Source organism: Panthera tigris, chromosome B4 (assembly GCF_018350195.1).
Source record: "Panthera tigris isolate Pti1 chromosome B4, P.tigris_Pti1_mat1.1, whole genome shotgun sequence".
NCBI classification, from domain to species: Eukaryota; Metazoa; Chordata; class Mammalia; order Carnivora; family Felidae; genus Panthera; species Panthera tigris.
The window spans coordinates 71,090,384-71,103,916 of record NC_056666.1 but is presented as its reverse complement, the minus strand read 5'-3'; the positions used below and the strand labels follow the sequence as shown (position 1 = coordinate 71,103,916).

At 34.1% G+C, this 13,533-nt stretch overlaps 1 protein-coding gene across 2 annotated transcripts in view; it reads left to right on the top strand.

Annotated features, from left to right (window-relative positions):
- Nucleotides 1-12,279, top strand: part of NELL2 (neural EGFL like 2) — a 393,863-nt gene extending 381,584 nt beyond the window's left edge. For both annotated transcript variants that reach the window (XM_042992139.1, XM_042992138.1), the window contains exons 19-21: nt 635-811; nt 2,282-2,506; nt 12,158-12,279. In XM_042992139.1, coding sequence (XP_042848073.1) covers nt 635-811; nt 2,282-2,506; nt 12,158-12,208 — 453 coding nt within the window. In that variant the 3' untranslated portion in view covers nt 12,209-12,279. The remainder of the gene's footprint in view (nt 1-634; nt 812-2,281; nt 2,507-12,157) is intronic.
- Nucleotides 12,280-13,533: the final 1,254 nt, after the last annotated feature.

The window sequence follows — 13,533 nt, the reverse complement described above, 5'->3', positions numbered from 1 at the left end:
TTTATTCACATGTTCGTAAAATTTTGTTGCTAACTATGCAAGTACTTCTGTAGTAACAATATCATATTTGAATGAATGCATGGATGAAGCCAAAATGGACATACTATGGCCTATAAGTGAGAACTATCTATTTGGATTATGTTTCAGTTTTAGAGGAATGTTCTACTTTGTTACCCTGTTGATAATAGAGATTTATATTATAGTTAGGTAAATAACTTTATGTGCCGAGGGCTCAATTATTATGGAAGACATTGATAAGAGTGTGTACCAAAACTTAAGGTCTAATATGTCCCATAAACTTAACAATAGGTAAAGCTTGTTGACTACTAAATACAAATACATATGCCCTGACACAAAACAAATTGAGGTAATATTCTAATCACTATACTAATCAATAAGTACATGTATATTTATGTATGCATACCCATGTTTATATAGACATAAGGACTGTGTAGTGGTTATTTCATGCTGGTCGTTTCTGGAAAATTTCTGGCCACGAAATTGGAAGTTCTCCAGCTTGGGTAATTTCTGTGTGATAACTACAAAATGTAACTTTAAATCTATTACACTGATGTTAGTATATTGAGAAATGGAGGCTTTGGGGAACTGCTTTCATTTTTTCCTTCTCATACAGAATGGATTTGTAATGTGTCGACGGATGGTCTGTGACTGTGAGAATCCCACGGTTGATCTTTTTTGCTGCCCTGAATGTGACCCAAGGCTTAGCAGCCAGTGCCTCCATCAAAATGGGGAAACCTTATACAACAGTGGTGACACCTGGGTCCAGAATTGCCAACAGTGCCGCTGCCTGGTGAGTTTAGCTACAGGAAGGAGAGGAAAAGTTCGGGCCCAGAATCTAACTAGGGAAACAAGCTTGCCCTCCTGCATCCGCCGATAATCAGGACCTGGCCATAGTGCTGGCAGTTACAAAAAGTGAACCTGTTTAGGATGACAAGATGGGAGGCATGCAGTCAGGACCTGTGAAGGCACATCCTAGACTACATGTGTTGTGCCATGACCAGAGCCTGGAAGAAGAAACTACTCTCCTAGCATCTGCAATCCCATTCAGCCTCGGTCTAGCAGCATTCATGAAAAATATCATTGTTCTGTCCAAACAGAACTTTTATTAATCCATTTCTATCAGTCATGCTCAGAATTAAAAACAAACAAAAAACAAAAAAACAAAAAACAGAACCAAAAACACAAGCACATACTTTTTTTTTCCCCTTCTAAATATTTTTACCATCACTGCTATTCTGGTGGCCACCCTGTTTTATACATGATATGGATTTGCAATAAATATTTATTAGAATATTAGAATTGAATGTCTATGTTTATAAAAGCTTTATTGGAAGCAATAGGTAAAAAAGAAAATGAAGACTTGATCAAGAAAACACCAGTATTTTTTCATTTGACCAAATTTTTGTTTCTTTCTGGTAGTGTAAATGAAAAGGAAAATTGGTCTATGTATCTTTATAGAAGAAAGTTTCACAGATGCTACTTTTAAAGTCATGGCTAGTTTCCTTTCTATTTGTGTGAGGGTATTTTGAAGGCAATGCTTTTTTTTGTTGCTTCTTTTTTATACTTTCAACCCAAAAATCAATTGAAAGAGCAAGGTCAGTTTTCTGTGCCTGAAGGCTGCTTTCATCTCCAAGACCATGAGATTCAGAATTATGAAGAAAATAGGAAACAGGTGAGAACTACATTTTAAAAAGATCAAATTCACACAATTTTCCCATGTGGAATAAAGAAGACTGAAATCAGTTCCTGGTTGTTGTTGTTGTTGTTTTCTCCAAAGTCCCTAAACTGAGAAACATAAAAATGAACAAAGAAAACCTGACAAATTCCCTTCATATTTCAGTTTATTTTCTTGTAAATGGACAAAACTTTCTTTATGAAGAAGGGAATGAATGAGAAGGTAGAGGGGAAATTTTTTTAAATGAAAAAAAGCACCTAATACGCAAACCCTCTTCCATAGTAAATAATAATTCTTTGTCAGGGAAAAGATAGGAGCTTGTTTTATGAGAAAGGGCTGTTGCTTTTGTTCATTGTTGTTCTTGTTTAATCCTTGAGCACTCTTAAAGTCCAGTTGCAGTAAGACCTCAGCACTGTGATAGGGCTTTTGTCGATTCCTTGCCAGATTCAGGGCTGTGAAGGTGTGAGTGTAAATATCCATCAGATGAATGGAGTATTTAGTAAACACTATGCTCCCTCTCTCCCTGCCTCCCTCCATGTCCTCCCTTCCTCTCCCTTTGCTCTTGAACATCTGCTTTCTTTACAGCAAGGGGAAGTTGACTGTTGGCCTCTGCCTTGCCCAGAGGTGGAGTGTGAATTCAGTGTCCTCCCAGAGAATGAGTGCTGCCGGCGTTGTGTCACTGACCCTTGCCAGGCCGACACCATTCGTAATGACATCACCAAAACTTGCCTGGATGAGATGAATGTGGTTCGCTTCACTGGGTCCTCTTGGATCAAACATGGCACCGAGTGTACTCTCTGCCAGTGCAAGGTAAAGCCTATTGAATGCAAGTAGGGAGGGGCACCTGGGTGGCTCAGTCGGTTGGGCGTCCGACTTCGGCTCAGGTCATGATCTCTCGGTCCGTGAGTTCGATCCCTGCGTCAGGCTCTGTGTTGACAGCTCAGAGCCTGGAGCCTGTTTCAGATTCTGTGTCTCCCTCGTTCTCTGACCTTCCCCCGTTCATGCTCTGTCTCTCTCTGTCTCAAAAATGAACAAACGTTTAAAAAAAAAAAATTAAATGCAAGTAGGGAACTTTTGGCCAACTGTAACCCAGGGCTCCTCGATATTACTGTGCTCAACCTGGCCAATGGGAAGCATTTTATTTTTCCAATTTATTGTTCAAACAGAGGTGCGAGGAGGGCCACTCAGCTTTACTAGTGCCCAGGCTAACCACCCTGTGCATCCTCAAAGCACATTCAGGGAGAAGGAGGTGCGTGATCAAAAAACCAGAATGATCAGTTATTTATGTCACCAGAACAAAAAGAACCTACTCAAATTGCCCTAAGGTATCTAACTGTACACATCTTAAAAAAAAAAAAATCTACAACACAAACTTCACGTTTCTTCTTTCGTGATGGAAGACAATATTATTTTATTGATTTTTATCTGGTCCTTTTATGAGGTCTGTGAGCTATATCGACAAAGTAAATATATTACATTTTCCAAAGTGAAAATCAATATGGAAAAAATGGGCATATTTCTTGGTTTGTTGTGGTCAGTTGCATTGGGTTAAAAAATTTAAGATCTGTTGTTTACTATATTTTATTCCTACAGTTGGAGAAAAATCATTATAAAGATTTTTCTTCTTATTCTCATCGGAAAATAGAGCATGTGCCTTTTACTTCAATGAGAGCAAAAATACAGATAATGTAGACAGTATACAGAGTTCATACGTACTAGCAGAGTTGAAAGCATTCTACTTGATTATTGTTCCTACAAATATTTGATTTAGTGGTCACTGTATTTCATAGTCATAATTTTTGAATCAACACTAAAACTAAGTAAATAATCTGAAGGCTTAACGACAACATAAGAAAGCAAAGATTCAGATTTTTTCCAATGTAGCATAGTCAGATAACTATAACTGCACTGCTTTTTAAAGTGAACAATTCCATTAATTTTTTTCAGTAGAGCAATTTAATTCAGATTCATTTGACACAAATTCTTACCAGAGTGGCTTGATGTAACAGGACAAAGAAATATAAAATGCTTTAAGCTTTGAGATAGTATTATCTATTTCAAACCAAAATTTCTGTCTCTTTCAATCAGTGTAATTTTTGTCAATCAAGCAAAGCTTTTTGAGTGAACATTTAATGCGGTTTTTGAAAGTGCATTAGCAAATTTGAAAGTTACTGCTACTACTGAAAGTGACTAATGTATATGCAGTGCTTTAATATACATTTAATCTGAGTACATTTAGCAGTGCATATCTAGAAACTTTAGCATTAATAACCAACAGGGAAATACTTTCTGACATTTCATTATCAATTAAAGTTGAGTCCCTTTACTTTCTTAATCTAACTAAGACTATTGTTCCGAGAAGTGACAGCAAAAATATATACCAGGCAATAGGATGAAAAACACACCAAATATGGCTCACATAGATACTTCCAATAAGAAAAATGCATTCAGTAATAGCAAAACATGAGAGTGTTTTCTGAGTGAAGAGCATGAACAAGCTTGTCATTTACTGCCTTATAAACAACTAGTAGGATTTGGGGGCTCATGATAGGAATGTATTTCAGGAAATGTATTTTAGATTAGTTTCACTTTTTGACAAATAAATGCAGATTCTCAGAAGTTACTATTTGATGCTATTCCCGTTTTCCCTCATTAAATATGAGTTATAAAAATATGCTCTATTTTACCAAATCTGTCCCAAATACAAATTTTTATTATGTGTATTTTATGTTATTCTAAAAATAAAATGTATGCCAAACAGGCTCCAGATATTGCATTGGAGGTGAGCGCTTTTCACAATTTGGGGTTTTCAGAATGCCATTTTTACTTATTATCTCCCTGTCCCACCCACCCTATGAGTTATTTGAATATTTTAGTCAATGAAGACAAATTGTGCTGGTATTCTTCTGGTGCCAGGGTTGTAATGATAAACAAAACAGACACAATTGTTCCTGGAAATTATTGCTTAGCACCTTATTGTCTAGAGCTGTACCATCCAATATGGTTGTCCATAGCCAGATGTTGCTATTTAAGTTAATTAAAATTAAATAAAATTAAAGCTTCAATTTCTCAGTCATGGTGGCCACATTTCAACTGCTCAATAGCTACATTTGGCTAGTGGCTGTCATATTAGCACCTATAAAAAACGTTTCTGTCATCACAGGATGTTCTGCTGGACCGCACTGGTCTAGAGGTGAAGAATGCAGCGTCTAGAGTAAGGCTACCTGGATTCAAAGCCTGGTCAACCACACTAGCAATGTGACTACAAGGGATGTTCATTAATTTCTCTGTGGTTCAGTTTGCTCACCTGAAAAATGGGAATATTAATAGGGATAATTTTAGTACCTACTTGGGATGGTTACTATAAGAATTGAAAAGATCCATAAAAAAATGTTTCCTACACATTTCATACACAGAGTAAACATTCAATGTTAGCTATTATTGGTGGTGGTAGAGTAAATAGATAGTACTCAAGTTATGAAACTGATAAAGATGACATTCTAAACTGTGATGGATACTCTGAAGGAGACGTGCACTGTGCTAAAAGACTGTACAACATGGGTACCAGTTCTCTCCTTAGTAAATGACATTGAAGATAAGAACTGAAGAATTAGGAGTTGGCAGAGGGGAATTTTTTAAAGATGCCTTTTTATTAAAGATGTCTTCAGTTTTAATTTGTTTAGGAAAGAAAGAAAGAAAGAAAGAAAGAAAGAAGAAAGAGGAAGGAAGGAAGGAAGGAAGGAAGGATGGAAGGAAGGAAGGAAGAAAGAAAAGAAAAAAAAAGTTCCTCCATTCAGAAGTTAAAGTCTTGAGTCAAAAATGAATTACTAAGGTTGCTTTTCCTAAATCTAAGAGAGACCATGAATCTTTTGATGGGTCAGAGTAAGCTTTGAGCTTCAAACAATAAAGAGAGATGTGTCCAGTTGAGATATAAATAGGAAGGGAGGAAGAGTTAGAGGGTAATTTCCTTTAGTAAATAATTACCAAATAGACCACTTGGAGACTAGAAACCAGGGAGCTACTTTTAATTCCTGAGGAGACTCTAGACGTAATACTGAAATAAATGAGGTATGAAGAAAATTAGTTTTATAAGGATGAAGGTCCTAACTTCCTAATCATTATCAGAAACAGCAGACTTAAAGTTTTGAAAGTGGACCTCTGTACTAATATTAGAATAGATAACTAGATCTATCTATGGAAACAAATGCCCCATAAATGAGAACATTAAAATGAAGATTTTCATGTATGATCAGGAGAGATTTGCAAATCAATAGAGGAAGAAAGGATCATTCTATATATATATATTGGAATATCATATGCCAAAATCAATTCTACATGGAAGATATGTTAGATATTAAAAATAAAAAGAAAATGTAATAAAATATTAATCAAAATTCTGGGAGATGCCTTTTCTAACATAAAAGTGATAAAATATACCTCAAGGGAAATTTAGAGCATCTATAGACAAATAAAATTAGCAAATTACGAAGTCACAACTAGAGACTGGAAAAATAGTCTTCCAGAACATATGATTTCTTTATTAAATTAAAAACATGTAAAAATTAACAAGAAAAAGCATTTATTTCCCATAAATAAATAAGCAAAGAATGAATAAACAATTCACTAAAAAATGCAGCTATTAAAAAAGAGATTATACAACCTTTAAATTATTAAAATTCTAATGTAAGCTAACATAATGAGTTATTATTTTCACATACTACAGTAAAAAAAAATTCACAATAATTTCCAATGCTGACAGAGCCATAACTGGAATTATAATTCTTATTTTTAGTGACATTGAAAAATACATGTCAACAGCTACACATACACCTCTTTGCCTACTCTCCATCCCAACTCAAACATCTTTTGTCCTATTAATCCCAGGTCTAAGAATATAACCTAAAGAAGCAATCTAAAATATGGAAGATGCTATGTGCATGACAATTTTCACCTCAAAATTATTTGTCATATAAAATGAAGGAAGAAACCAAGGTGTCTAAAAACAGAAAAACAGTTAAATAAGTTCTAGTAACTCTATATGATTCAGTAGATCATATTATATTGTAATTATGTAATATATATAATTATATGATTATATTATTCAGCCATTGAAGTACTGCTTAAAATAAAAACTAAGCTAAAAATATATAATATACAGTTTAATTGCAAGAAGGTTGAAAATAAAAGAGTATGAAAATTAATTCTATGAAGATATACTAAATTATTGATGGTAATGGGATTTTTAAGTATATGTTAATTACTCTATATACATATATCTGTAATCGATATAATTTTTAAGCAGATTAATATATTAATTATACAGTAAATGATTAACAAATGAATAAAAACTAAATATATTGAAATAAATAATATTAAAATATACTATACATATGTGATATATGAATATATTACTGAAAATCAAAAGCCAACTGTCTTCTAATCTTGATATTTTGGGTTTAGCACAAAAATAGTGACAATTACTTTTTTATAACTTTTTAAATATACAGAATAAATATAACCGGAAATAACAGGGTGTTAAGAAGGGGCACCTGCATGGCTCAGGTGGTTGAGTGTGCAGCTCTTGATTTTGGCTCAGGTTATAATCTCACAGTTCATCATATTGAACCCTGCCTTCAGCTCTGCATTGATGGTGTGCAGCCTGCTTGGGATTCTGTGTCTCCATCTTTCTCTGCCCTTCCTGCACTCTCTCTCAAAATACATAAATAAATAATTTTATTTTTTATTTTTTAAAAATATTTTTAAATATTTATTTGTTTTTTGAGAGAGAGAGAGAGACAGAGCATGAGTGGAGGAGGGGCAGACAGAGAGGGAGACACAGAATCTGAAGCAGGTTATGTGTTATGACAGCACAGAGCCCAATGTGGGACTTGAACCCAGGACTGTGAGACAAAGTTGATCACTTAACCAACTGAGCCACCCAAATGCCCCAGTAAATAAACATTTTTTTTTTTAAAAACAGGGTGTTAAGGAAATTTACTGTATACTATGTAAAAATAACTAGTTTTTATAATTCATTATAATAGTAGGTTGTTACTATTCCTAATCAGACTAAATTTCAGTGGATCACCTTGGATTTTAGTTTTTATCAAGGTGATATTTATTATAGTGAAATGCATAGCTATTATGTGTATAATTTGATGAGTCTTATAAATCAAAATATAGAATATTTCCAACACTCTAGTGAGTACCTTTTTATCCCCTTCCAGGCACTACCTACTTACCATAGCAAACACCATTTAATTTCATTATAATAGATTTATTTTGCCTTTTAAAAATTTCATATAAAAGGAATCACACAGAATGTACTCTTTTATGCCTTCTGATGAATTAACCATTTTATCATTATGTAATGCACTCCTTTTCTCTAGCAAGGCTTCTAGACTTGAAGTCAACTTTTTCAAGTATTCATTTTATTTGGATCCATCTACTTTCAACCTATCTATGGTTTTATATTTAAACTGCATTTCTTACATTTAATGTGTACTTAGTTCTTATTTTGTTATCCAGTATGACAATCTCTGTCTTTTAAATGAAGTGTTCGGTCTGTTTACATTTAGTGTCATTTTTGGTATTGGTGGATGTAGGGCTACCATTTTGCCATATGTTTTATTTTTGTCCTATTGTTTACATTCTCACCCCTCCATTTCTTCCTTCTTTTTATTTTTATATTATTTAAATTGAATTTTTCTTTTGGATTTTTAACTATAAGTTTTTATATTATTATTTTAGTTGTTGGTTTAGAGATCACATTATATACCATTAACTTATTACAGCATAATAAGATTTACTATTATACTACGTCACATAAAACATAAGAACTTCAGCATAGTAGAATTCCATCTCCCTTAGCCTTTGAGCTATAATAATCATATATTTTATAGCTATGTAAACTATAAACCATAAAATTCCATGTTATTATATTTGCTTTAATCAGTCAAATATCTTTTAAGGAAATTTAGGGGAAAAGAAATGCCACATTTCATATTTATCCATATATCTGCCATTTCTAGTGTTCTTCATTTCTTCTCACATGTTTGAGTCTCCATCTGGTGTCACTTCCCTTCAGCTTTAATTTCCTTTAGCATTTCTCATATTGCAGATCTATTGGTAACAGATTCCCTCAACTTACATTTATCTTTAAATATCTTTATTTTTGAAAGATATTTTTATTAAATATAGCATTTGTTCCCAGGGAACAGATTTGTTCCCAGCATTTTAAAGGTGATACTCTATTGTTTTCATAGTGAGGATTCAACTGTCATTTGTATTTTTGTCTAAAATATGTATAAAGTATGTCTTTTCCACCCCGTTTCCTTTCACAATTCTTTCTTTTTTAGAAGTTTGACTACGATGTACTTAGATATGATTTTTGTGTATATCTTTATTCTCTTTGGTGTTTGTTGGGCTTTTTGAGTATCTAAGTTGATGTTTTTTTCCATCAAATTCAGAAAATTTTGACCATGATTTCTTCAAGTATCTTCAAATATTTTCTCTCCTCCCTCCTATTTTTCTGGGACTGTGATTACTCATACGTTATATTGCTCAATACTATTCTTCTGAAGGTCACTGAAGCTTTATTTTTATATCAGTCTTTCTTCTCTTTGTTTTAAAATTGGATAATTTTTATTTTTTGTTTCAAATTTACTGACTATTGCTTCTGCCATGTCTAATCTGCTGTTAAACCGGTCCAAAGAATTTTTCATTTCAAATATTGTACTTTCACTCCAAAATTTCCATTAAATCCTATTTATAGTTTTCTTTATCTGCTGAGATTTACCATCTATTTTTTTTTTAACCTCAAACATATTTAAAATGGATACTTTACAGTCTTTGTCTGCTAATTACTCCATCTGGATTATTTTTTAGTTATTTCTATTCACTGCGTTTTCTCTGGATTAAGAGTTACCTTTTCTTATTTTTCTTCACATATCCAGTACTTGTTATGATTTATTAGATATTATGGATGATATATGGTATAGACCTTATGTTCTGTTAGCTTTCCCTGAAGACTATGTTTGTTCTAGCAGGTTGCAAATTACTGGCCAGTCACCTTGCACTTATGAAAGCTTCATTTGACATTGGTTACATGGGTCTATTCCAGGTTTACCAATAGGTCTAGGGTAAGTCTCTTAATCTTGAGACATTGTTTTACTCCCAATCATGGCCTTTTTGGGCTTTCAGTGAAAAACGTGATTTTTTTTACCAATCCTTCCTAACTTTGGAGGACACAAATTTTAAATACTGCTACCCACAGGAAGCAGCATTTGGAATCTCTGCCTTGGATCTTCCAGCCTTCAAGCTGCAACTGATTATTTCTTTAGTCTCTTCTGTAATTCAAAGACTTTGAAGTTGAGGAGAGTTTATATGCTGATTCACTTCCTCCTTTCTAGATATTTTCCTCTGAATTTACAACCCCTCTGGCAGCCCTAAAAGTTGTCCTCTGGTGTCTGGGGCCTATCAGATTGTGTCTTTCTGCTTGAGTTATTGTTAGCCTAAGCTGTACAGACCACAGAGTGCCGTAAGGGGAAATGCCAAGTAAAAATAAATCTCACACAATACATTTCCCTTCTTTCACAGATTGAAACCTCTCCACTGTCTGCCTGTTTTTGGTCACTATCTATTGCTTTCAAATTGTTATTTTTTATATTTTGTCCAGATCCTTTATAGTTATCTGTTGAAGGTTAGTTTTATATATAAGCAACTAGAACTCCAGTGGGATATTTTATTACTCATTCATGTATGAACTATGTTTCCCTAATTGAGGAGCTTCCAGTGGTATATGATTTGTGGAGCATTTATCTTGTTATAACAGAAACTATTGATATGGAATAAGAAAAATATTCCTGGAAGATTTTGGAAAATATACAGTCCCTTCCTCAAATATACTCATGGGAACCATAAGAATGATTTTTCCACCCACAGGGTTCTAATGCCAGCTTCACATACTCCTTGGTAGAAAGCTCCAGAAATTCCCTCAAAAGCCATACGATTTGAGGAACGAACACTCTCAGGAACTGGTATATCCCTCATTTCATTGGGTCACTGGACTGGAAAAGATCATGCAATGGTTATGAGCAGGATAACGAAGCTTTAAAATGCCACTAGAGGTCCAAAAGATATTGAGATTTCCTCTGTCAGAATAAGAACTCTGCTCAATAAAAATTAAGAACAGAAGAGGATTAGCTTAAACTGATAATACTGTTCTTGGAAATAGACTAGTTTTTTCCTCATTTGGTGTGCTTCAACAAACTTTAAAGTATCAAAATATTTTCTAAGTTTTATCTTATAAAACAGACACTTTTGATTTTATCATATTAAAGTATAATACATTTTTAAATAATCTAAAGTCATTTATCTGAGAGGAAATATGAAATAGAGGATGGATTTTGGAGTCAGACTAACCTGAACTTTAATCCCAGCTATACGATTCACTAGCTGTGTGATTTTGGACATGATATTTAAGCTTTCTGATCTTCAGTTTCTGAATCTAGAAAGTGTGACTATTAATAGTGACCCATTGGGAATGGTGTGAGGTTGAAATCAGATAATGTATTTAAAGTGCCTGGCAAAGTGGCTGACACAGAGTATGCACTCAAGAAATAGAAGGATATTATCATCTAATGATTATAATAATATTAACATTATCATCATTATTAGTTAGCTGGCTGCAGAAAGTAAAAGTGTACAAAGAATTAAAAGAGTAAGATATTTTTTATTTTTTGTAATGTACTGTATTATTTTGGTATTTTATTATACAAATTAATTATGCATATCTGGCCTTTCCCTGCTATTTTTCCTGCTTTATCTCTACACTGTTTTCTTCACTAACTCAAGATTCTCACCCAGACCTTTTTTCAGCTTCTTAACTAACAAAACTCTTTTCACTTATTCTGTGCTTCCCTGTGCTTTTGGCCTACCCTTCCACACTGCCTTGAGGTCTTGGTTTAAATATCACTTCTACAGAGAAGTCTACCCTGGCCACCTAATCTAAGTCAATCTCATGACACCACCTAATTTATTTCTTTTCTAGAAGTTTTCACAATTTTTGATTATGTTTACTTGGTATTTATTATTTTTCTCCCTCTAAAAAACTGTAAGCCCTGCTCTGTGAAGATAGTGACCATGTCTGCATATTCATCAATATACCTAGGGCTCAATATATTCAATACATATTTTGTGAATGAATAAATTAGAGAACAAATGTAATCTAAGATGCCATGAGGTAAATAAAGCTAGTCTATGATTTGCCACAAATGACTGGGAATAATTGGTTCTACAATAATAGAGACATGAGAAGTGACTGGGCTATTGAACCTTAAGGAGTGCATAAATAATAAGTAAACCCCAGTTAGATTTATGTGTACCAGTCAGTAAGTGTGAGTATTTACTAATGGCTTAACAGCTTATATCATCCTTTTCTTTCCTTTTTTTTTTCTCTAGAATGGCCACATCTGTTGCTCAGTGGATCCACAGTGCCTTCAGGAACTGTGAAGTTAACTGTCTCACGGGAGATTTCTGTTTAAAGAATGTTCTTTCATTAAAAAGACCAAAAAAAAAAAAAAGTTAAAACTTAAAGTGGATGATTTGTGGGCAGCTAAGTGCAGCTTTGTTAATAGCTGAGTGAACATTCAATTATGAAATTTGTGAAGCTTGAGAAAATCACTAAAGGAAAATTCTTGGGGCAAAACGAGACTAGAATTCTGCTTCTACTGTGTCTGACATCACTGTGGTGGAAGAATGGGTGTGGAAGACACAGCACGACATTATGACCCCTGGATATAAAGCCTGAGCCCATCAGAGCTTTGAAAGCCTCTAGCTTCACTGGTGCAGAAAATTTTTCTCTAGATCAGAATCTTCACGAATCAGTTAGGTTCCTCACTGCAAACAATAAAATAAAATAAATTAAAATAAAATAAAATAAAATAAAATGTAAGGCAGTGAATGAATTATATTTTCAGAAGTAAAGCAAAGAAGCTATAACGTGTTATGTACAGTATACACTCTGAAAAGAAATCTGAAACAAGTTATTGTAATGATAAAAATAATGCACAGGCATGGTTACTTAATATTTTCTAACAGGAAAAGTCATCCCTATTTCCTTGTTTTACTGCACTTAATATTATTTGGTTGGATTTGTTCAGTATAAGCTCGTTCTTGTGCAAAATTAAATAAATATTTCTCTTACCTTATAACATGTCTGAGTGTCTTGTTTAATGTGTTCGTTTTTCCCACAGATGCTTCAACATACAAGTTGCTTCCTAGTTCTGATGAAAAACTCCCACATGCTATCTCCAAATTGAAAGGTGATTTTCACTAAATTATATGTCTAAGTGGAGGATGTGACAGATACCTTCATTCTGCCTCTCTAGATGCTCTCAATCACGTTTTCTACCCTCTCTGTTTCCTGGGAGCTGATCTATGTAGACCATATTAATGGGTTCCCCTGTGCTCTGGGTTCTGGTCTGATTTCACCAATGGGGACCTCTGGCAGGATCTCAGAAAGAGGTAAACTTGGGGGTTTTGTTCTGCCGGCTCCCTTCCTGCCAGATCACTACCATGATTAGCAGTATCACCTCACTGAAGGCTCCGTCTCCTGACACATGGCCCCCTCTGACTAGCCACCCTTTCCAGGTTCTAATAACTTCTTCTCTTTGCTTCTTCTAGCTTAGTAAGAACTCTGGCTGTTTTGTTCTCAAGAGGTACCTGCCCTATTTCTTGTTGATTTCCCTATTTCCTGTCACATCTTTATGAATGGTCCCTTTGTTAAACTCTCTTTAATTAGGCAGCTTGTGTGTGCCATCTGTTTTCTGCCAGGG